Raw genomic sequence first — 15671 nt, forward strand, 5'->3', positions numbered from 1 at the left:
CATTAGACCTCCTTAGATGAAATACTTACACGCTCTCCAAGAGGTTCGTTGGAATTTTGGTTGTTGTAATTGCATAAACACAAATGTAACAGGCATATAATACATATTTTAAATTGTCTCTCCAATTTATGTATCTTACTGTTTTCTTACTGCATCTGTGTTTCTTTGATCTTTTACAAACTTGCCTTTATATTCTCCTGATTAAATAATAAATCTAGAAATTTCTACCCTCTTGTAAACAAATATTTTATTGTTAAGGGTTTTGAAGAAGTTTGAGTCATTGAAGGTTTCTCATCTACATAGAGTAGAGGCAATTTGTATAGTTTACTTCAGCACAGCATTTTATTTTACTTGGATATTTGTAGTATAAGATAGGAAAAAAGTGCAAATATTTTGGTACAGTGTGTTGAATATAACCCATTTGAATAGAGCTGGACAAGAGCTGATATTGTACTAATTATTGTACCAATAGAGAGGAAAAACTATTTGATCAGTGCTTTTGTATCTTTAAATTTTGAGACATGCAAAGAGAGAAGAGAGGAAGAAATTTAAGGGACTTGATTTTCAAGAAAGGCTAAGCCTTCCCTGAAAAACAAGCTTCAGTAAAACACCTGTCATTTTACATTGCCTAACTGAGGAACCAAATATCTGATCTTTAACATCCTACTTGAGTTGTCTGCAGTACATGAATGGTATGATCTAATATTCACATATATCAGTACAGACAGGCTGAAAACATTCAGAATGAAGTTTTGAAGAATATGCCGTAAACACAGAGTACAAATGACCAAATCTAATAATGACATTGGGTCTTTTTATTGCTTTGCATTGCTTGGTTTGTGCTCTGGGGCACTGTACAGCCAAAAATCTCTGAAACTGATGCTAGCTTTTATAGCATCACTATAATTATTTATTTATTGAGTGTTATTTGAGCTTAGTCTGTTCATTTTTAGCTATTGAGTGTAGCTGATGTTGATCTGTCCCATGTGAGACCTTAACTGGTATTTTTGCCAAGTTAGAGATTCTGTTTTTTAAGCATGCTGGGGAGCTTAAATGTATTTGTAGAGTGGTTTAAGTACTACTTGGGCACAGATTGTGGTGGCACTATTCAGAATTGAGCTGAGCTGCAGTCAAGGGAATTTTTGTAACCTCAGTGTTTCTTGCAAGGAGGAGATATTTAAGATGCTACGGCTTTCTCCATAATTGATTATGTGTGTTAGAGCTTGTGCATACTTTGCCTGTATAGCAGAAAGAGAAATGCTTTGCTTTAATTCCTTGCTGATTTCAAATAATGTTTTATATAAATCAGCTGCTCTTCTCAAGTCTGCTTTTGGTTTTTGAAGTAAGGCTTTTCTTTGATTTATAAATTACTGATTGTACTCAGAGCTTTGTTTTATCTGCTTTTCTAGTTGCACAGATATAACCAGAGTACTGAATTCCTCTAAAGCTTTCTTCTGGTTTTTTTCCCCTCAAAGGGAGACTCCTTGATTGTAAGTATTGGTGCATTCCAATTTGTGTTTCAGAGCTCTCAAATATGTTATGTATAATTAGCCTTTTGCTTTAGGAATGAATTTGTGCAACTGCATTTCTCAGTAAAAATAAGCACCTGTCAATCAAAATTTTTAGAAAAAATTTTTTGTGTTTGTAGGTCTGTAAGTTCTAAAATACTGCCTTTTTTATTTCTGATTTACACATGCTGCCACAGTAACTGAAGTTTGCATGCTTAGCCTACAATGGTGGTTTGAAACCACCTTCAAATGTTTGGGAGCAAAGTGCAGAACCATGTGAAAAATCATATAGCCTTGTATGTGAAGAAAACCACCATCTTCCTCTCTCAGTACCTGCGTGTGTTTTTCCTACTCTTGACTGAATATAAGTGGCTGCTAAACTGCTAACAACTAATTCTTGATTACTTGCTTGTTCCACCCCTGCTTGTGGGGAGACCTACTTGCCTTTTGGTTCTCATGGTCCACCTTTGACCCTCTATGACATTTTTTCTGAATTTAACTTGGAGCTTTTCCACGATGTTTGTACTCTAGACAGAAAATATATGAAAGTGTAAAAACTGTAAAAAGTGTGGCAGAGGATGGAAGTGAGCAAACAAACAGAAAATGAATGGTGATTGCTTTGCTTTCTGTGGAAGGGAAAGGAATGAGAAAGCACCTCCATGGTCAGGAAATATTTCTAGAAAACATAGTTATACCTTTTCTAAGCAGTAAAATCTTGGTTAAATATGAATTTCAGGACTGTTTCGAAGGAGATCTCCACTTGCATTTCTCTTACCCTTTAGGCATCCAGTTGGTCACTCCTTAGTCTTTTCACATATTTGCAAATAAATGTATAAAACTGAACTGAGAAATACTTCTTTTGTCAACACTAGAATTTTTGATTGTTAACTGTATAATCTTTAATTATATTGTAATGGTTCCTACTGGAGGATCTTCTTCCACTTGCAATTTAATTAAATGCATTTTGATATTTGTTATTAATCAACCAATATTTCACTTACAGAGGTGGTCCCTTGTGATGACTTAATCATTCAAGTTTTGAAGTCCTGAATTTGTGGACATGCCAAGGCTTTTATATTCTAGTTATTTTGAAAGATTAGTGTTTCATAGTCACTCTTCTTTTTTTCCTTAAGAATAAATGTTGGATTTTGAGAACAAATTGTTACTTTAAAAGCAGTAATTCTCCTTTTGATGTATTTAATTTTAAATCACTTACAGTCACACATCAGAGGCAGATTTGGTCTGTAATTCAGGTGATGGTGCATCAGTGCAGAAGAGGGCTTTAGGAAGGGACTATCTGCTGGCAGTTCTCTGCCCACAGACTGTCACTCCAGCTACTCTGTCCAGAAGGTAAGTACCAGCTACATTTCCTTTAAGGAAAACAGCTTGGTAGAGCTTTGGTTTCATTTGAAAGCATGGTCAGGGAAGGAGGAATTAACTGAAGCACAGACATCTGCTATGTAGCTCAAAAGTCTGAGAAAATGTGTTTGTGTTTTCCTGAGAGAATCCCTAGATTACTCTGTACCCATTTTCTGCTGCTGAATAAAAACTGACAGTGTGACCATCCTCTGGTATAGTATTTCAGGGCAAAGCTACAAAGGTGTAGTTTTTGTCTCCTTGTTCCATTACTCTGTCTTCTTGGACCACAGTGCTGATTAAATTCCTAGAGTGACACCGCAGTGAGCCAATGCAGTGCTATGGAGAATTAAATCAGTTATCTTCAAAGGTATTTCAAACTAACTGGTGCAAATTAGAGTCCTACTGGGAATGCTTTATAAAGCTAAATTTTAAGTATGGCAATCCAGAATATGTCTTGAAATGAAGTGGGTGTATGATACATTGAACTTCCAATGTTATTTCAAACGAAATTTTCAAAAGCCCATGCACAAATCTTCTGGCCCAGTGATTTCTTTAAAAAGAAAAAGAATTCCTAATCAGAAGCTACAGTTTTGGAGCAAGCCTACTCCTCCTCAGTTATTACAGCATGGTTTACAGGCTGTTTTTGGTGTGCATAAGCTAGATTCCTTCTAGAAGTAACTAAATCAATGTTTCTGAACCGGTGAATCACACAGTCAGACAGGTTCAGACTGTGTGCAGTGCAGGAAGGTTTGTTCCAGGGAATACTGTCTTCCCTGAAGCCAAGCTGTGGATCTACATGCTGTGTAGGTGTAGTATTTCAACATTGTCTAGTTCAGGCTACTGGTCTGCTCTTGGTGCAAGCAGTTGTCACAAACTCAGACATAGCCAGGGGGTCTGCACCAAGTATGCCAAGCAAGTCTGGGGTCTGAAAATGCCACAAACTCCCCACAGGGGAGATGTCTTCCGTTTGAAGAGAGGAAATGCTCAAGGGAGAAGAGAGGCATCAGATATCTGTATGGTACTATCCATAGAAGAACTGAATAGTAGTATTTGAAACTCTTTTATTACAAAAAAAGTCAGAACAAAATGGCATTTTTAAAATTCAAAACACATTATTTTAAAAATGGTGGAGAACCATTCTGTCTTTTCCAGATGTGCACCACCTAATCATCTTTCTGAATTCTAATTGTGAATTAGGCAAATTTCCATTTTTCAGAAGCTTTTCTGTTATTTCAGTTGTTTTGCCATTCACCAAAAACATCCCGCTGAAGTATGTTTGGTGTACTTCAGATTGATAGGAGCTGAGTGGGAAGGTCAGACAGCACAAACAGGCAGAGAGGAGGAATGAAAATGGCAGCTTTATGAAGTTCCTCTTTGTCCATTTCCCTCTGGGACAGGTCACTAACCTTAGTTTTCTGTGTCTGGGTTGAGGCATACTATCAAGGGCTAAGGAAGATTTACTGGGATTTATGGAGCTGTAGGAGCATCTGCACAAGAGGACTTTTATTTATCTCTAGTTCCTTAATATGCTATTTGTCTGGTAACCTGGCTTTCCTCTTCTCCAGCTGAATTGTCTTGTCAAGGACAATCCATACTACTACGTTTCCATGGGGATGGGGTTTGGAGAGTACTAGGTGGGTGAGAATCCTGATCTTCACTTGCAAGGGATATTGAATAATGCAGTTTAGCTGTAAGTGTATGCATGCTCACACACATATGCAGAATAAAACTAAATAGTGGCACTTCTAGTCACAGCTACAGAATAAAGATGATTATTTTCTAAGTAAATTCTGAATTATTGGGGGCTTTGTTTGTTTCTTGTGGTTGCTTACTGATTTTCTTTCAGTCTATTAGTGTATATTCTTTTATATGTTAAAATACCAGTAAGTTTTTAAATTTGCAGAAACATTCCCATAATGAAAAGCTTCTGGATTAAGTTAAGAACATCAACCGTAATATTGCAAAAGTATTATAAAAATGGTAACTGAAGATCATGTCTTTGTTAAATACGGGTGTTACTATAGGAATAGTATATGCCAATATTTTTTTAAAGACTACCCAAAATACTTGTGTTTGAATGAGGAGGTGGAGGTGCTGTCTATATTTCTTGGACCTTTGCAGACATTTGTCTGGTTTGTAAGAAACAATATGATACTGCATTCAGAAGGTATTCGTATTGTTAATATGAAACACACCAGGGTGGCACATCATGTTAAATACAAAATACATTCTGTGAAAATTGATTATTTTGTCTGCCAAAATACTTTTCTTGTGTACAGTACAGGTGAGTGGTATTTTTAAGCTTCTAAGGCTTTGTCTTTAAAACAAACAAACAAAACCTACATGGAAATTGCAAATAATTTCTATAGTTAAGAAAATAATTGTTTATATGCTTAAATCTGCAAAAATATCAAGCTGCTGGTTTTGACACATACTGACTATTTGGAATTGGAGGGCTTGCAGTCTTAAAGCCACTTGAATTGCAGTCTGTGTGCAATATCGAAGAACAGTACTAAACTATGTGTTAGGAGCATGGGCGGTATGAAGAGGAGTTGGACTAGGAAAGTTTGCTTTAGGAGCTGTATTGTGCAGATTTATTGAAAGTACAATGTTGAGTGCTAGAGTTGCAAGGAATTCACTCTGAGACCAAGTCAATGGGAACATTGTGATGTGATCTTAGGATTTCACAGGAGTCTCACATGAAACAAGCCCATGGGTGGCCTAGAGGATTTCTTAATGCCTTCTGCTCTCTTCTTGTGCCACATTGGGGTGCCAGTGGTTGTTGCAGAAAGTGGCAAATTACTCAGTTGGTGTGGACGTTGGTGTGGGAGGATATGTGCTGATTTGCTGATTTGTGTATTTCATTCCCCATTGAGAACTGTGGAGGACAGGGCTTTCTAATGTTCCCATCCCACCAGAGGGCCCTTAAGTAGGCAGAGTCACTCATCCTGTCTGTACACAAACCAGGATGAACATCTTTGGGCTGTTCTTTCTAACAATATACTCACAGTTGTCTGGCACTGACTCGTCAGGCTGTGAGACCTCCTTAGCGAGATCTGCTGTTTGCTCTGCTGCCTGCTCTTGTTTATTCTGCTGTGTAATCTGTGGGGAAGGGTCAAGTAACAACAGCAATTCTAGAACAAATCTTTATATGCCTGCATTGCTAGAAATCCAGCTAGGAAGAGGGAAGAATGACTCATAGTGAAGACTTTTAAGGGATTTTCATAGCCCATGTCTCAGTTATTCTCCTGCTGCATGCTAGCCAGGCTATGAATTGTGCTTTATGAGGTCAAACCAGATGGCACTGTGAAAGGAGTACTGAGAGAACTGTTTAATGTAGGAGGACTGTTTCTCTTATTAAAGGAAGTTTTTCAAGTTAATATAGGCATAAAATTGGATTCCCAAGAAAGGTAGACTCAGAGATGCCACCAGTGATGCAAACAATGTATTGCACGTAACTATGATGGAAGAGTATGTACATTTAAAAAAATGTTTTCACTAAATATTTTTAGGTTTTTTGAATTGAAAAGTGCTTTCTTTTAAAGAATGCTTGTCTGTATTTATCATTCTCTAGGAATGAACCTGTACTGAAAGTCGGGACCTGATAGGAAAAAGGTCTCCAGGGAGAGGTACCAGACAGGCAGTAAGAAATACACTTCAGGAAGAGCAAAATGGCACTTGTTGAGAGGAAATGAGATAAAGGGAAATGTAGCAAATATTTGTGTAACTAAAAATCACTATCAAGTGTGAAAGGAAAAAAACAGGAAAGCTATATAAGAAAGGTGGTAAAGCTAATGATGTTTTGCTAGGTTGTTAGGAAGTTTGATAGGGTAGTACAACATCAAATATTATATGTTTGTGATCTAAGAGAAAAGTGCCCCAAAATGCTATTGTAAATAATAATAATTTAAGCTTACCATTTTGTAGTCACATTGTAGGGCTGTGGCATATACTGGTGAAAGTATAAAAAAATCACTCAGATTGTAGTGGTTAGTGGTTCAATATGAACATAATAGGGAAAAAAATTCAGCTTTTCATCACTTGCAGTTGATGTCCAGTATGGATACACACCTTTTGATCATTCTGAGTCAAACCCAGGATTTAACCAGAAGGTCCTGTAGGATTTAACCTGCAGCAAAAGTGCTTGTTCCTGATACTGACACATTATTTCAACTCAGACTGCCCTACCTTACTGCAGACCAAGCTGCAACTGAGGTAGGAGAGCAGGTGGGAAAGAAGAGTGAGGGGGAAAAGTATGTCAAAACCCAGCTTTATTTTCATATGTCCCATGTAGCAGTAGAAGAATGGGAGGGCAAAGGACTCCGTACTCATGGTGCTGTCTTGAAAAAGATAATTTCAGCTTTCATGTGGGGATTTCCAATGTCTTCAGAGCTCCCCAAAATATCTCCTCTGTAATTCAAAACCTGCTTCACCCTTGCTGCTCCACTTGCCCACAGAGATTTCAAATTTCAAGATTTCATATCAGTTAAATGTGGTGCACAGTCCATGTTCTTGTGATATCCATCATGACAAAAGAAAATGGGGTTAAATGCAATGTCCCTTGACAATTTATGGGTTTATGAAGTGAGAAGGAATTTAAAAGAATACCAGTATAGTATTTATTTAATTTATCTACCCTGTGACATGTCAGTCAGTTCCACGATGATAGACACTGACTGACAGTGCTTGTGCTGGCAAAAGAAAAGGAAACTAATAGCCATTAGCACAGTGTCAAAATAATACAGCAGCACTCACTCATTTTGTGAAACAGCTTTGCCTCAGCATGAAATTGTTAATGGATTAGGATAGAACCTGGTATGACAAACTAGACACTGGTCTGGGGCAAGTGCCCCACAATTTGTCTTGGTGCTGACTGGCTTTCTCTCTAGCAAATGTAGTGCCTGATCTGTGTATTTTGACAAGGGTAAGTGTTGAGTATGTTGGCATTTTTCTGATTCTGTCAGCAGTTTAATTGGTTCAGCTGTGATTAGCACAAAGCTTCCACAGGTTAGTCTTCACAACATTTATTTTATGGCACCTAGTAAGAAATAGGAAGCTGTCAATGCAATTTTTTTACCAGTGTAAGAAATGTTTGCAAATCTTAAAAAAAAAGAGAAAAAAGGAAAAACCCATCAATAGTGTTTCCACTGTGATAGATTTCTTAATTTTTAGAAAGAGATTGTCCCCAGATCAGAGTATAGCATATATGCAGCATCATCACTGTTTGCTCCTACTTTTGAAGAGGGAAGGAAAAAAAAAATATAAAAAGTGAGATTTGATAGGAATACACATTAATATTATAGAAATTGAATTGTATAGAAATTAAAAGCTGAAGAGGGAAAAAAACCCTCAAGAGATGCTGGTAAGATCTTAAATAAAAGAACACAACCACAGTTAGAGTAATTGGACTGTGAAATATTAATCTTCCTGATTTTTGTACAAGTGACTTACTTATAACTATTTATGAATTTCTTAGCACTCAACTCCCCCTATCTCCCCCTGAAGACTTTGTGTTTTGCTTTAGGATGTTGTTACTTCCATCACACTTCCCCCTTCCCCCCCGCCATTTATGGTACACTCCCTGCTGTCTAATCTTCCTGAAAAATGTCAGCTACTGCTGCTGGACTGATATCCCTCTGAAAGTGATGTGTGTTCCTCCAAGGCTCCCCAAATGCAAGTGATGTGTTTGCATGTGTTCTAAGCATGGCTTTTTGATAGTACCAGCAATGTGTAGAGCAATATTTCATGTGCTAAGTGGTAAAATATGGAACAAGGCAAAATTGTGATAGTGTTGATAAAAGCTTGGGGAAAAGGCCTTGATTAATAAGTAAGATAATGAATTAACTTGGCATTTGCTATAGTACTATCCTGTGCTCCACTTTTTCAGAGAGCAATTAGAGTTTCAGTAGGGGAAATTTAGCAAAGAATCAAAGAAGCAAAAGGGATGGTATTGTAGTACTGTCTGGAAGTTGTGTTAGATGCCTGTCTTAATGGAGAAAAATAAACTACTTTAGAAGAAGAGGCAGCAAAAATAAATTAGCACTGCACCATGAGAGAGTAAATAATGATGGAGGCATATGCCTACTAGGAGAATTTGGTTCTTACTGTGTACTACAGGTGGAAAAGGTGTATGACCCTGTCAGCATAGAGCTTCACTCCTATTTGCAGCACTCCACAATTTGAGACACAAGAAACATGGAAGGGATAAAACACTGAGCAGCTCTTTTTGGCAATTTTGGCTTGTTCTCTCAGACCCCTGCCCAGGAGTCAGGCTTATAAAACTTCCACTGCATGTTTTTCCTAGATGTAGCAGCATTTTACTAACCTGGTTGGTGCATTTCTGATGGTTTGGGAGATTTGGGTGAAGAAGAGAGGAAGTAAGGGCTGAGGTGGGAACTACATGTAGTTATCACAATCCAGGACCTTGAACATCAAATTGAAAACATGTGAATGGGAGAGAAATTTCAGTCACATTCAGCCTGTGACTCCTTCTCATTGTACTAGTAATCAAGGAGTAAGAGACTGTCATGTTCTCCAAAGATTAAAAGATCTTTACCCCAGCTCTGACATCTGGTGCACATCTGTCAGGTTTAAGGAGAGTGGAGATGGGAACACTGTGTACACTTTAGCCACTTAATATGAGAATCCCTTTGTCCTCCAGCATTGTAGATTAGAGGGTATTGGGAAAACCTGTATTTTTAGGTGATCTCTGTAGCCCAAGAAAACTCCTAGCCCAATGCACCAAATTTGGATTGACTATGGGAGTGGAAAAACATCAGGTGCAGTGGTAAAAGTGGTCTCTCTGAAAGGCTGGAAACGGGGACATCAGAACTTGTTCATCTGCTCTCCAGAATATGCAGAAATCCAGATTTTTTGCTAAGCAAAAGGCCTCAATAGCTTGTTATGCGTAGATGAGTATTAAGGATGCCTGAACAGAAAAGTGTCTGAAGGCATTCTCTTCTGTGGAGGGAAACAACATTTTAGCAGTTGTCAGACTAAGATTGAAACCAGTTTTAAGACAAGTATGTGAACTTCATGCACTGCTCAGAATCTACTCGGCGAAGTGAGATAGTGCAAACAAGTACAGAGAAAAGAGACAAGCAGTTACCCAGCTGAGCAGATCACTGTTCTCCTAAGAAAAGCACTTTGCAATGTGTGCTGTATGTTCATTAGTCTTTGAAGTAAAAAAGGCTCTAAGGCCAATGGATAAACTGTGGCTTATTCTATGAAATAGGTGTAATTTGCATTAAGAGGATAGGAGGCAGAAGAAACAGAAACCCTCATCTGTAGTAGCGAAGGAGAAAGTTTCTACCTGTTTTTGGTAACTTGTAAAAGCACTGCTCTGTTCATCAGGGAGGAGAGAGGTGAATCCAGGAACATTGTCCTTCCATTTTCCACTTTGCCTTTGCAGGCAACTAGAATAGATTTAGCCTGTACCTTACTGGGGAAGATAAAAAAAGTGTTTAAACAGCAGGAAGAATTGTATTTATCCATCACTTAAGAAGGCAACAGAGCAAATGGGAACCAGTCCAGCTGGACTTTGCCTTTGAACTGCCAGGTTTAAACTCCTGAAATGGAGACTAGTGTGAGACAAGAGTAAGATGGTACAGCCCAATAACTGGGCTCAGAGGAGCCCTTAGAGAAGAGCAGAGAGCTGCATATTGAGGAGCTTGACACACAGACTTGGTTATACAGACTCTGTCTTGGAGCTCAAGCCAGCTATCAGGTTTTCACCAGGAACTGTTTTCTTTGTTATATGAAAAAGAGGAGATTTTTTAGCTTTTTGTTGTAATACAATTGCCTGTTTTATGGACTCCTTTCCATTGCTGCATCCAGAGGTTTAGAAATTTATGAGAGGAGAAGGCATTGTTCAGGCAAACCTTGAAGAATTATGTTTAAACCTGCCAGAGACACTAGGAAGAATTGAACTATACCAATGGAAGCTATTTAATTTATGTTTTAAAAAGTCACAAAAACGTAGTGGGTGGTGAGGGGAAGACATCTATTCACCCTCAGAATATAATAGAAGAACCTACATTCCAAAACAGTCTGATGGAAAGTATTCCTAATCTGACAGTTTGTGGGAATTACATGCCAGGAGTCTATCACCCAAAACATTGACTGAAATTAATTACGTATTTTTTTTAAACACAAACTGTGTAAATTCATTGATAAAAGCTTCTAGAAAAGTCTAATATTCATCTTCATAATTTAGAACTTATTCGGAACTTGGAACTCATAAAATGTTCTTTGACAGAATTGAGTTTTGTGATAGACATGTTGGATATCTATTGAGTAATTTTTGCCTTTTTTGTACATCTAAGCAATTGGTGAAATTCAATCATTCGAGAAAGAAAATGAAACCCAATCTGAGATTCATTCACACAGCAGGAATTCTCTTCTCCACAGGTGCTTCTTGCTGTGTTACACATAACCATAATAGCTGAGCCCCATCAGTTGTGACTACCAAGTAAATTCTGTCATTTGTCGTTCCCACTGTTCTGTGCTTCCCCCAGCAGACCCATTTTTTGTGCAGTTGTATTTTATTGCTTGTTTTATTTGCACACATATTCTGTGTATACATCTGTGACTACATTACGTTCCCTCCTTGGGGAATTAAGCACACACAAGTGCGGATACAGAGAAGGAGAGGCATTCTCCCTCTATCCCATCCCCCTCAGCTGTGTTTTGTTGGGGGAAACAATGTTGCATGGGGAGGAAGGGGCAATGTTTGCAATGACTGGGTGGTTCAACCTTCTTTTTAGAAATAGCTCCTGCACCAGTGGCTGTTGCCTTTTTGGAAGCAAGTTTCACTTTGTGAGACAATCAGTTGTTGTTAGCTGCTGCCATTTCCTTAGAACATTCTTGCCATCTTCTTGCACCAAGTGATTTGAACGTCCTGAAAGTAAAGCCTGAGATTTTCAAATTTGGGACGCGTTGAGGTTCAGTTTGTACCTCCTGAATTTCAGCGCAACAGACTTTCTCAGGGTATTGACATTGACACCCGCATTAATCATCCCACTCAGGGTAATCACGCAGCTGGAGTTAGGTCCAAGTAACATCTTCTCTGTATTGCTGAGAGTATATCAGTGCCTACTTTTCACTTCAGCTAATTTTCCTCAAACTAGGCAGGCTGAGTTGCCCACCAGAGTTATGCAGCACTTCGCTTTCATATGAAACCCATGTTTTGCTTCCAAGGAAAGAGTGTGGAGAGGAGCCTTTTGGCTTCAGATGACAAGTCCAGTTGACAGTCCCTTTTGCCATTTGACTCCTTATAGAGTAGCCTTTGGCAGGGCAGTGTGCAAGAACCTTAATTTGTTGCAGCTGTCAGAGAGATGCGCATTGCTTTCTTTTCTGTTCTGCCTGCTTTCCTGTGGAAATGAGGGGTTTTTTCTGTCATGCTCTCTCTCTGACAGGCTGTCCAACCCTATCCTATTTACTTTTTTAATCCATTGGCCAATTTTAGTCCTGTTTAGCACTGAGGCAGATGCCTTAATGATATTGAGTTCTACCACTGTAGTGAATGCTGGCAGCCAGACAGAGGAGAGAAATGTAATTAATGCCTATTCTGATGAAAAGATTTCAGTGTGAGCTCAGCTTTTTCTAGGTATCAGGCTTTATTAGCTGTGTTGTGAACAAAACTGCCTGGGTTTATATTGTAAGCATTATTGTAGCGCTTTAATTGGTTGCTTTGCCTCTGTGATTTATCTTGCTATCATGCATCAGAGCCCTAATGAGGGTTCAAAATGCCACTGAGCATGACAAGGTTGAGTGTGTGGGCTGATACTACCAAGCAGCAGCGTTACTAAGTCTGGGAGATTAACAGAACTCCATAAGGACAAAAATCTCTTCTTTCATCACTCCACCTAACCCTGACTCCTTAGCTGTTCGTGTTTTATGGGAGGGCCAGCATCTGCTTCCTGGGGTCTCCATCCTGAAGCAAAGATTGCAGCATCTTGGTCTACCAAACACTTTTCCATGCTAGAAATCCTCCTTGAATCATACAGACCTCACCTTCACCAGCTTTTGTCCTGGGACCTGGGGTTCCTGCCTGACCTTCTGTGCAGAAACAGTGCTGTCTCATCCCATTGTTGCAGAGCAGCATGCCTGCTGTGGGTGAAGGAGTGACTTGGAGACAATTCACTTCCTCTCTTGTTCCACTAGAAAGATTGTCCATGTAGTGCCATGGAGTAATGGAGATTAAGACAAACTAGTCTAGCCATCCCATTGAATCTCTGGGATAGTTCCGTCAGTTTACCTGAGGAAGCCAGTTTGACGTGCATAATTCAGACATTTCCTCTCTTACCTGATAATCTCTTACCTTTTGCATCTTGCACATTCTGTAAAAATGTGGCAGAACAACCATGTCTTACCATCTGGACAGAAAAAAAAATCATAAAGATTATTTACTTGAAAGTGCGAAGAGTATCTGAGCACCTAGTCTAATTTAGTCAAACCCTTGTACAGGGTGTGAGCAGCAGCATTGTTTTCAAATTTTAAATTTATTAATAGGCATATATTAGGAATATGCTTAAATGGGTTGTATGTGCAAGTTCAAAAATTATGTGGTTTAGATCACTGCTTTACTTGTATTTTAGATTTGAGGTTTAGAATTGACCTGTCAGATTTTCATAAAACAGGCTGGTTTTATTTTGAGTTATGAATCTGAGGCAGAAGTGGCAAATAAGGTGATATATAGCCCAGTAACGTGATTCTTTTTAAAATTCCAGGCTTGGCTCACAATGATGTTCATAGATGATCTTGGTTGAGTTTCTGAATAAGCATGCAATAAGTGTACTCTTTTATTTGTGCAGCAAGATATTTAAATATTAATTTAAGAGTAAGTCAGCATGTCATGAGTAAATACTCCTGCAGCTTAGTCTGCTTTGTGATACCTCTAAATTTTATTTAGACTTTTGTGTTACTCTAGTCATCTAAGTGGTTTTTATCAGCAGTTGGAAACAGTAAGGTACTCACCACTAATTCTGAGACATAGAAAGAATGAATGTGTGTGCACACTGTGTTAAAAGCTTGTTGTTCATTGATTCTTATTTTTTCTTCTCATAGGGTATGTCCTAGTTGTACATGCCAGAAGATGTGTGATGAGTTTGCAGACCTGTCTACCTTCACAACTCTTCCTTCTGCATGCTTTTTTATTACTCCTGTTATGGAATAGATAGCCTAATTTGTAAATATCAAAAGCTCTGTAAAATGGGAGATAGCAATTTACTTAATACCATGCATACACAATTTATGTCAGTTTTTTAAATAAATGAGCTCTTCTGCTGGAATACAGGAAACTTTATGCAGAGTGCCTGCAAACACTTTCACAGTTAGCAGTTGTCTTAAGACTGGTCCTAACAAGTAGAGCACCCAAATCTCTCTGAAGCGAAGGATATCATTAATGTTGCTTGACAAATTGGAGCTGTTACGAATAAAATGATCCTATGGGTCAGAACAAAACAAACTTTTTGTTTTCAAAACTATGAGTCAGAAGCATATTTTTATTACGGTGTGCCAATCTTTTTGACTTCCATAAACTGATTTTTGATTTGTAAAGGGTTCTGAGAGTAGCCTTGAATTTTCGCATGGTCTCTATAGCTTGGCACAGCTGGAGTGCCTGGAGCAGCAACCTGGCTTTCCTTAGGGTTCTCTCTCTGGAACTAGGTAAATTTTGCTCTGGTTTGTGACTCAGGGAGAGAGTTTAAGTGGGTTGGCCATGGGTGACTTAAGGGAACATAGGAATTTTTGCTTTCCAATTCTAGATTTAGGATATGCATTTCTCATATTCATTTCACATCTGCAGAAGTTATTTGAAGAGTATAATATGTGGAAAAAGGATGAAGATTTCCCATTGAAATTTTGCTTATGTTTTTGTTCTTTTCATTCCAGTGAAATGAAGCAGAAGTTGGATGAAGAGGGTAACAAGTGCAGCATCCTTTCCAAGCAGCAGAAGTTCAATGAGCACTGCTGCATTCGCTGCTGTTCCCCTTTCACATTTCTTATCAACAGCAAGCGACAGTGCCAAGACTGCAAGTACAACATCTGCAAGAGCTGCAGCACTTACCAGAAGAAGGAGAAGGCTTGGATTTGCAGTGTCTGTCAGCAAGCAAGGTAAAAGCCTATTGTTCAGCAACTTCTGCAAGGCAGCTGTGGCCTGACCTGAGCTTTTCCTTGTATTTGTCAGTAGTTAACTCTGGTGGGATAGGACGTGAAGTACCTGTTTATGTAGAGGTTGATTTATTCCTGACATGCCTGGTTTTTGTAGAGGTTAATTTGTTCTGAGAGTGTTTGGTTACCTGTTGCATTTTCCAGGCTTGTTTAGCTGGACTGATGTACCAGCAAGCAGTAACTGGGCATAGCTTGTGCAGGACTGGGATGTCCTGAAACACCTGGGTTACTAATGGAACCTGAGCACAGATGGTGGTAAGACAGTTAATAGTTTGGCAGCTAATCCCCTTGATGGGTCAGAAATGGAAGGAAGAATATTTGTGAATAGATGATCCAGCTGTGACTGTGTTTTAGAGTGCTTTTCTAAATGCCAGCTTATTGGTGGGTATGCCTTGAGCTTACTTTGGCAGGTACCCAAAGAAAATAGCAGTGCAACCTGTTATAATTCATAACATCTGCTAAAGAATATGCTGCTAGGCTTCTGTTTGCAGAGGGTATCAGGGATTTACTATCTCACCCTTCTGAGGGTAACAGAGCGCCAACATGTAAGGATAGCACCAGAAAAACAAAGCAAAACACTTAACAGCAGCAGAGGGGCCATTCCTTGGATGTGACTGTTATAGTCCTTGTCTC

The 15671-nt window shown here is 38.8% G+C and overlaps 1 protein-coding gene across 3 annotated transcripts in view; it reads left to right on the plus strand.

Annotated features, from left to right (window-relative positions):
• LOC121353143 (myosin VIIA and Rab interacting protein) overlaps positions 1-15671 on the plus strand; it is a 207506-nt gene that overhangs the window by 77865 nt on the left and 113970 nt on the right. For all 3 annotated transcript variants that reach the window (XM_041466727.1, XM_041466730.1, XM_041466728.1), the window contains exon 3: positions 14760-14981. In XM_041466727.1, coding sequence (XP_041322661.1) covers positions 14760-14981 — 222 coding nt within the window. The remainder of the gene's footprint in view (positions 1-14759; positions 14982-15671) is intronic.

Source organism: Pyrgilauda ruficollis, unplaced genomic scaffold (assembly GCF_017590135.1).
Source record: "Pyrgilauda ruficollis isolate IOZ18807 unplaced genomic scaffold, ASM1759013v1 scaffold2, whole genome shotgun sequence".
Taxonomy (NCBI): domain Eukaryota; kingdom Metazoa; phylum Chordata; class Aves; order Passeriformes; family Passeridae; genus Pyrgilauda; species Pyrgilauda ruficollis.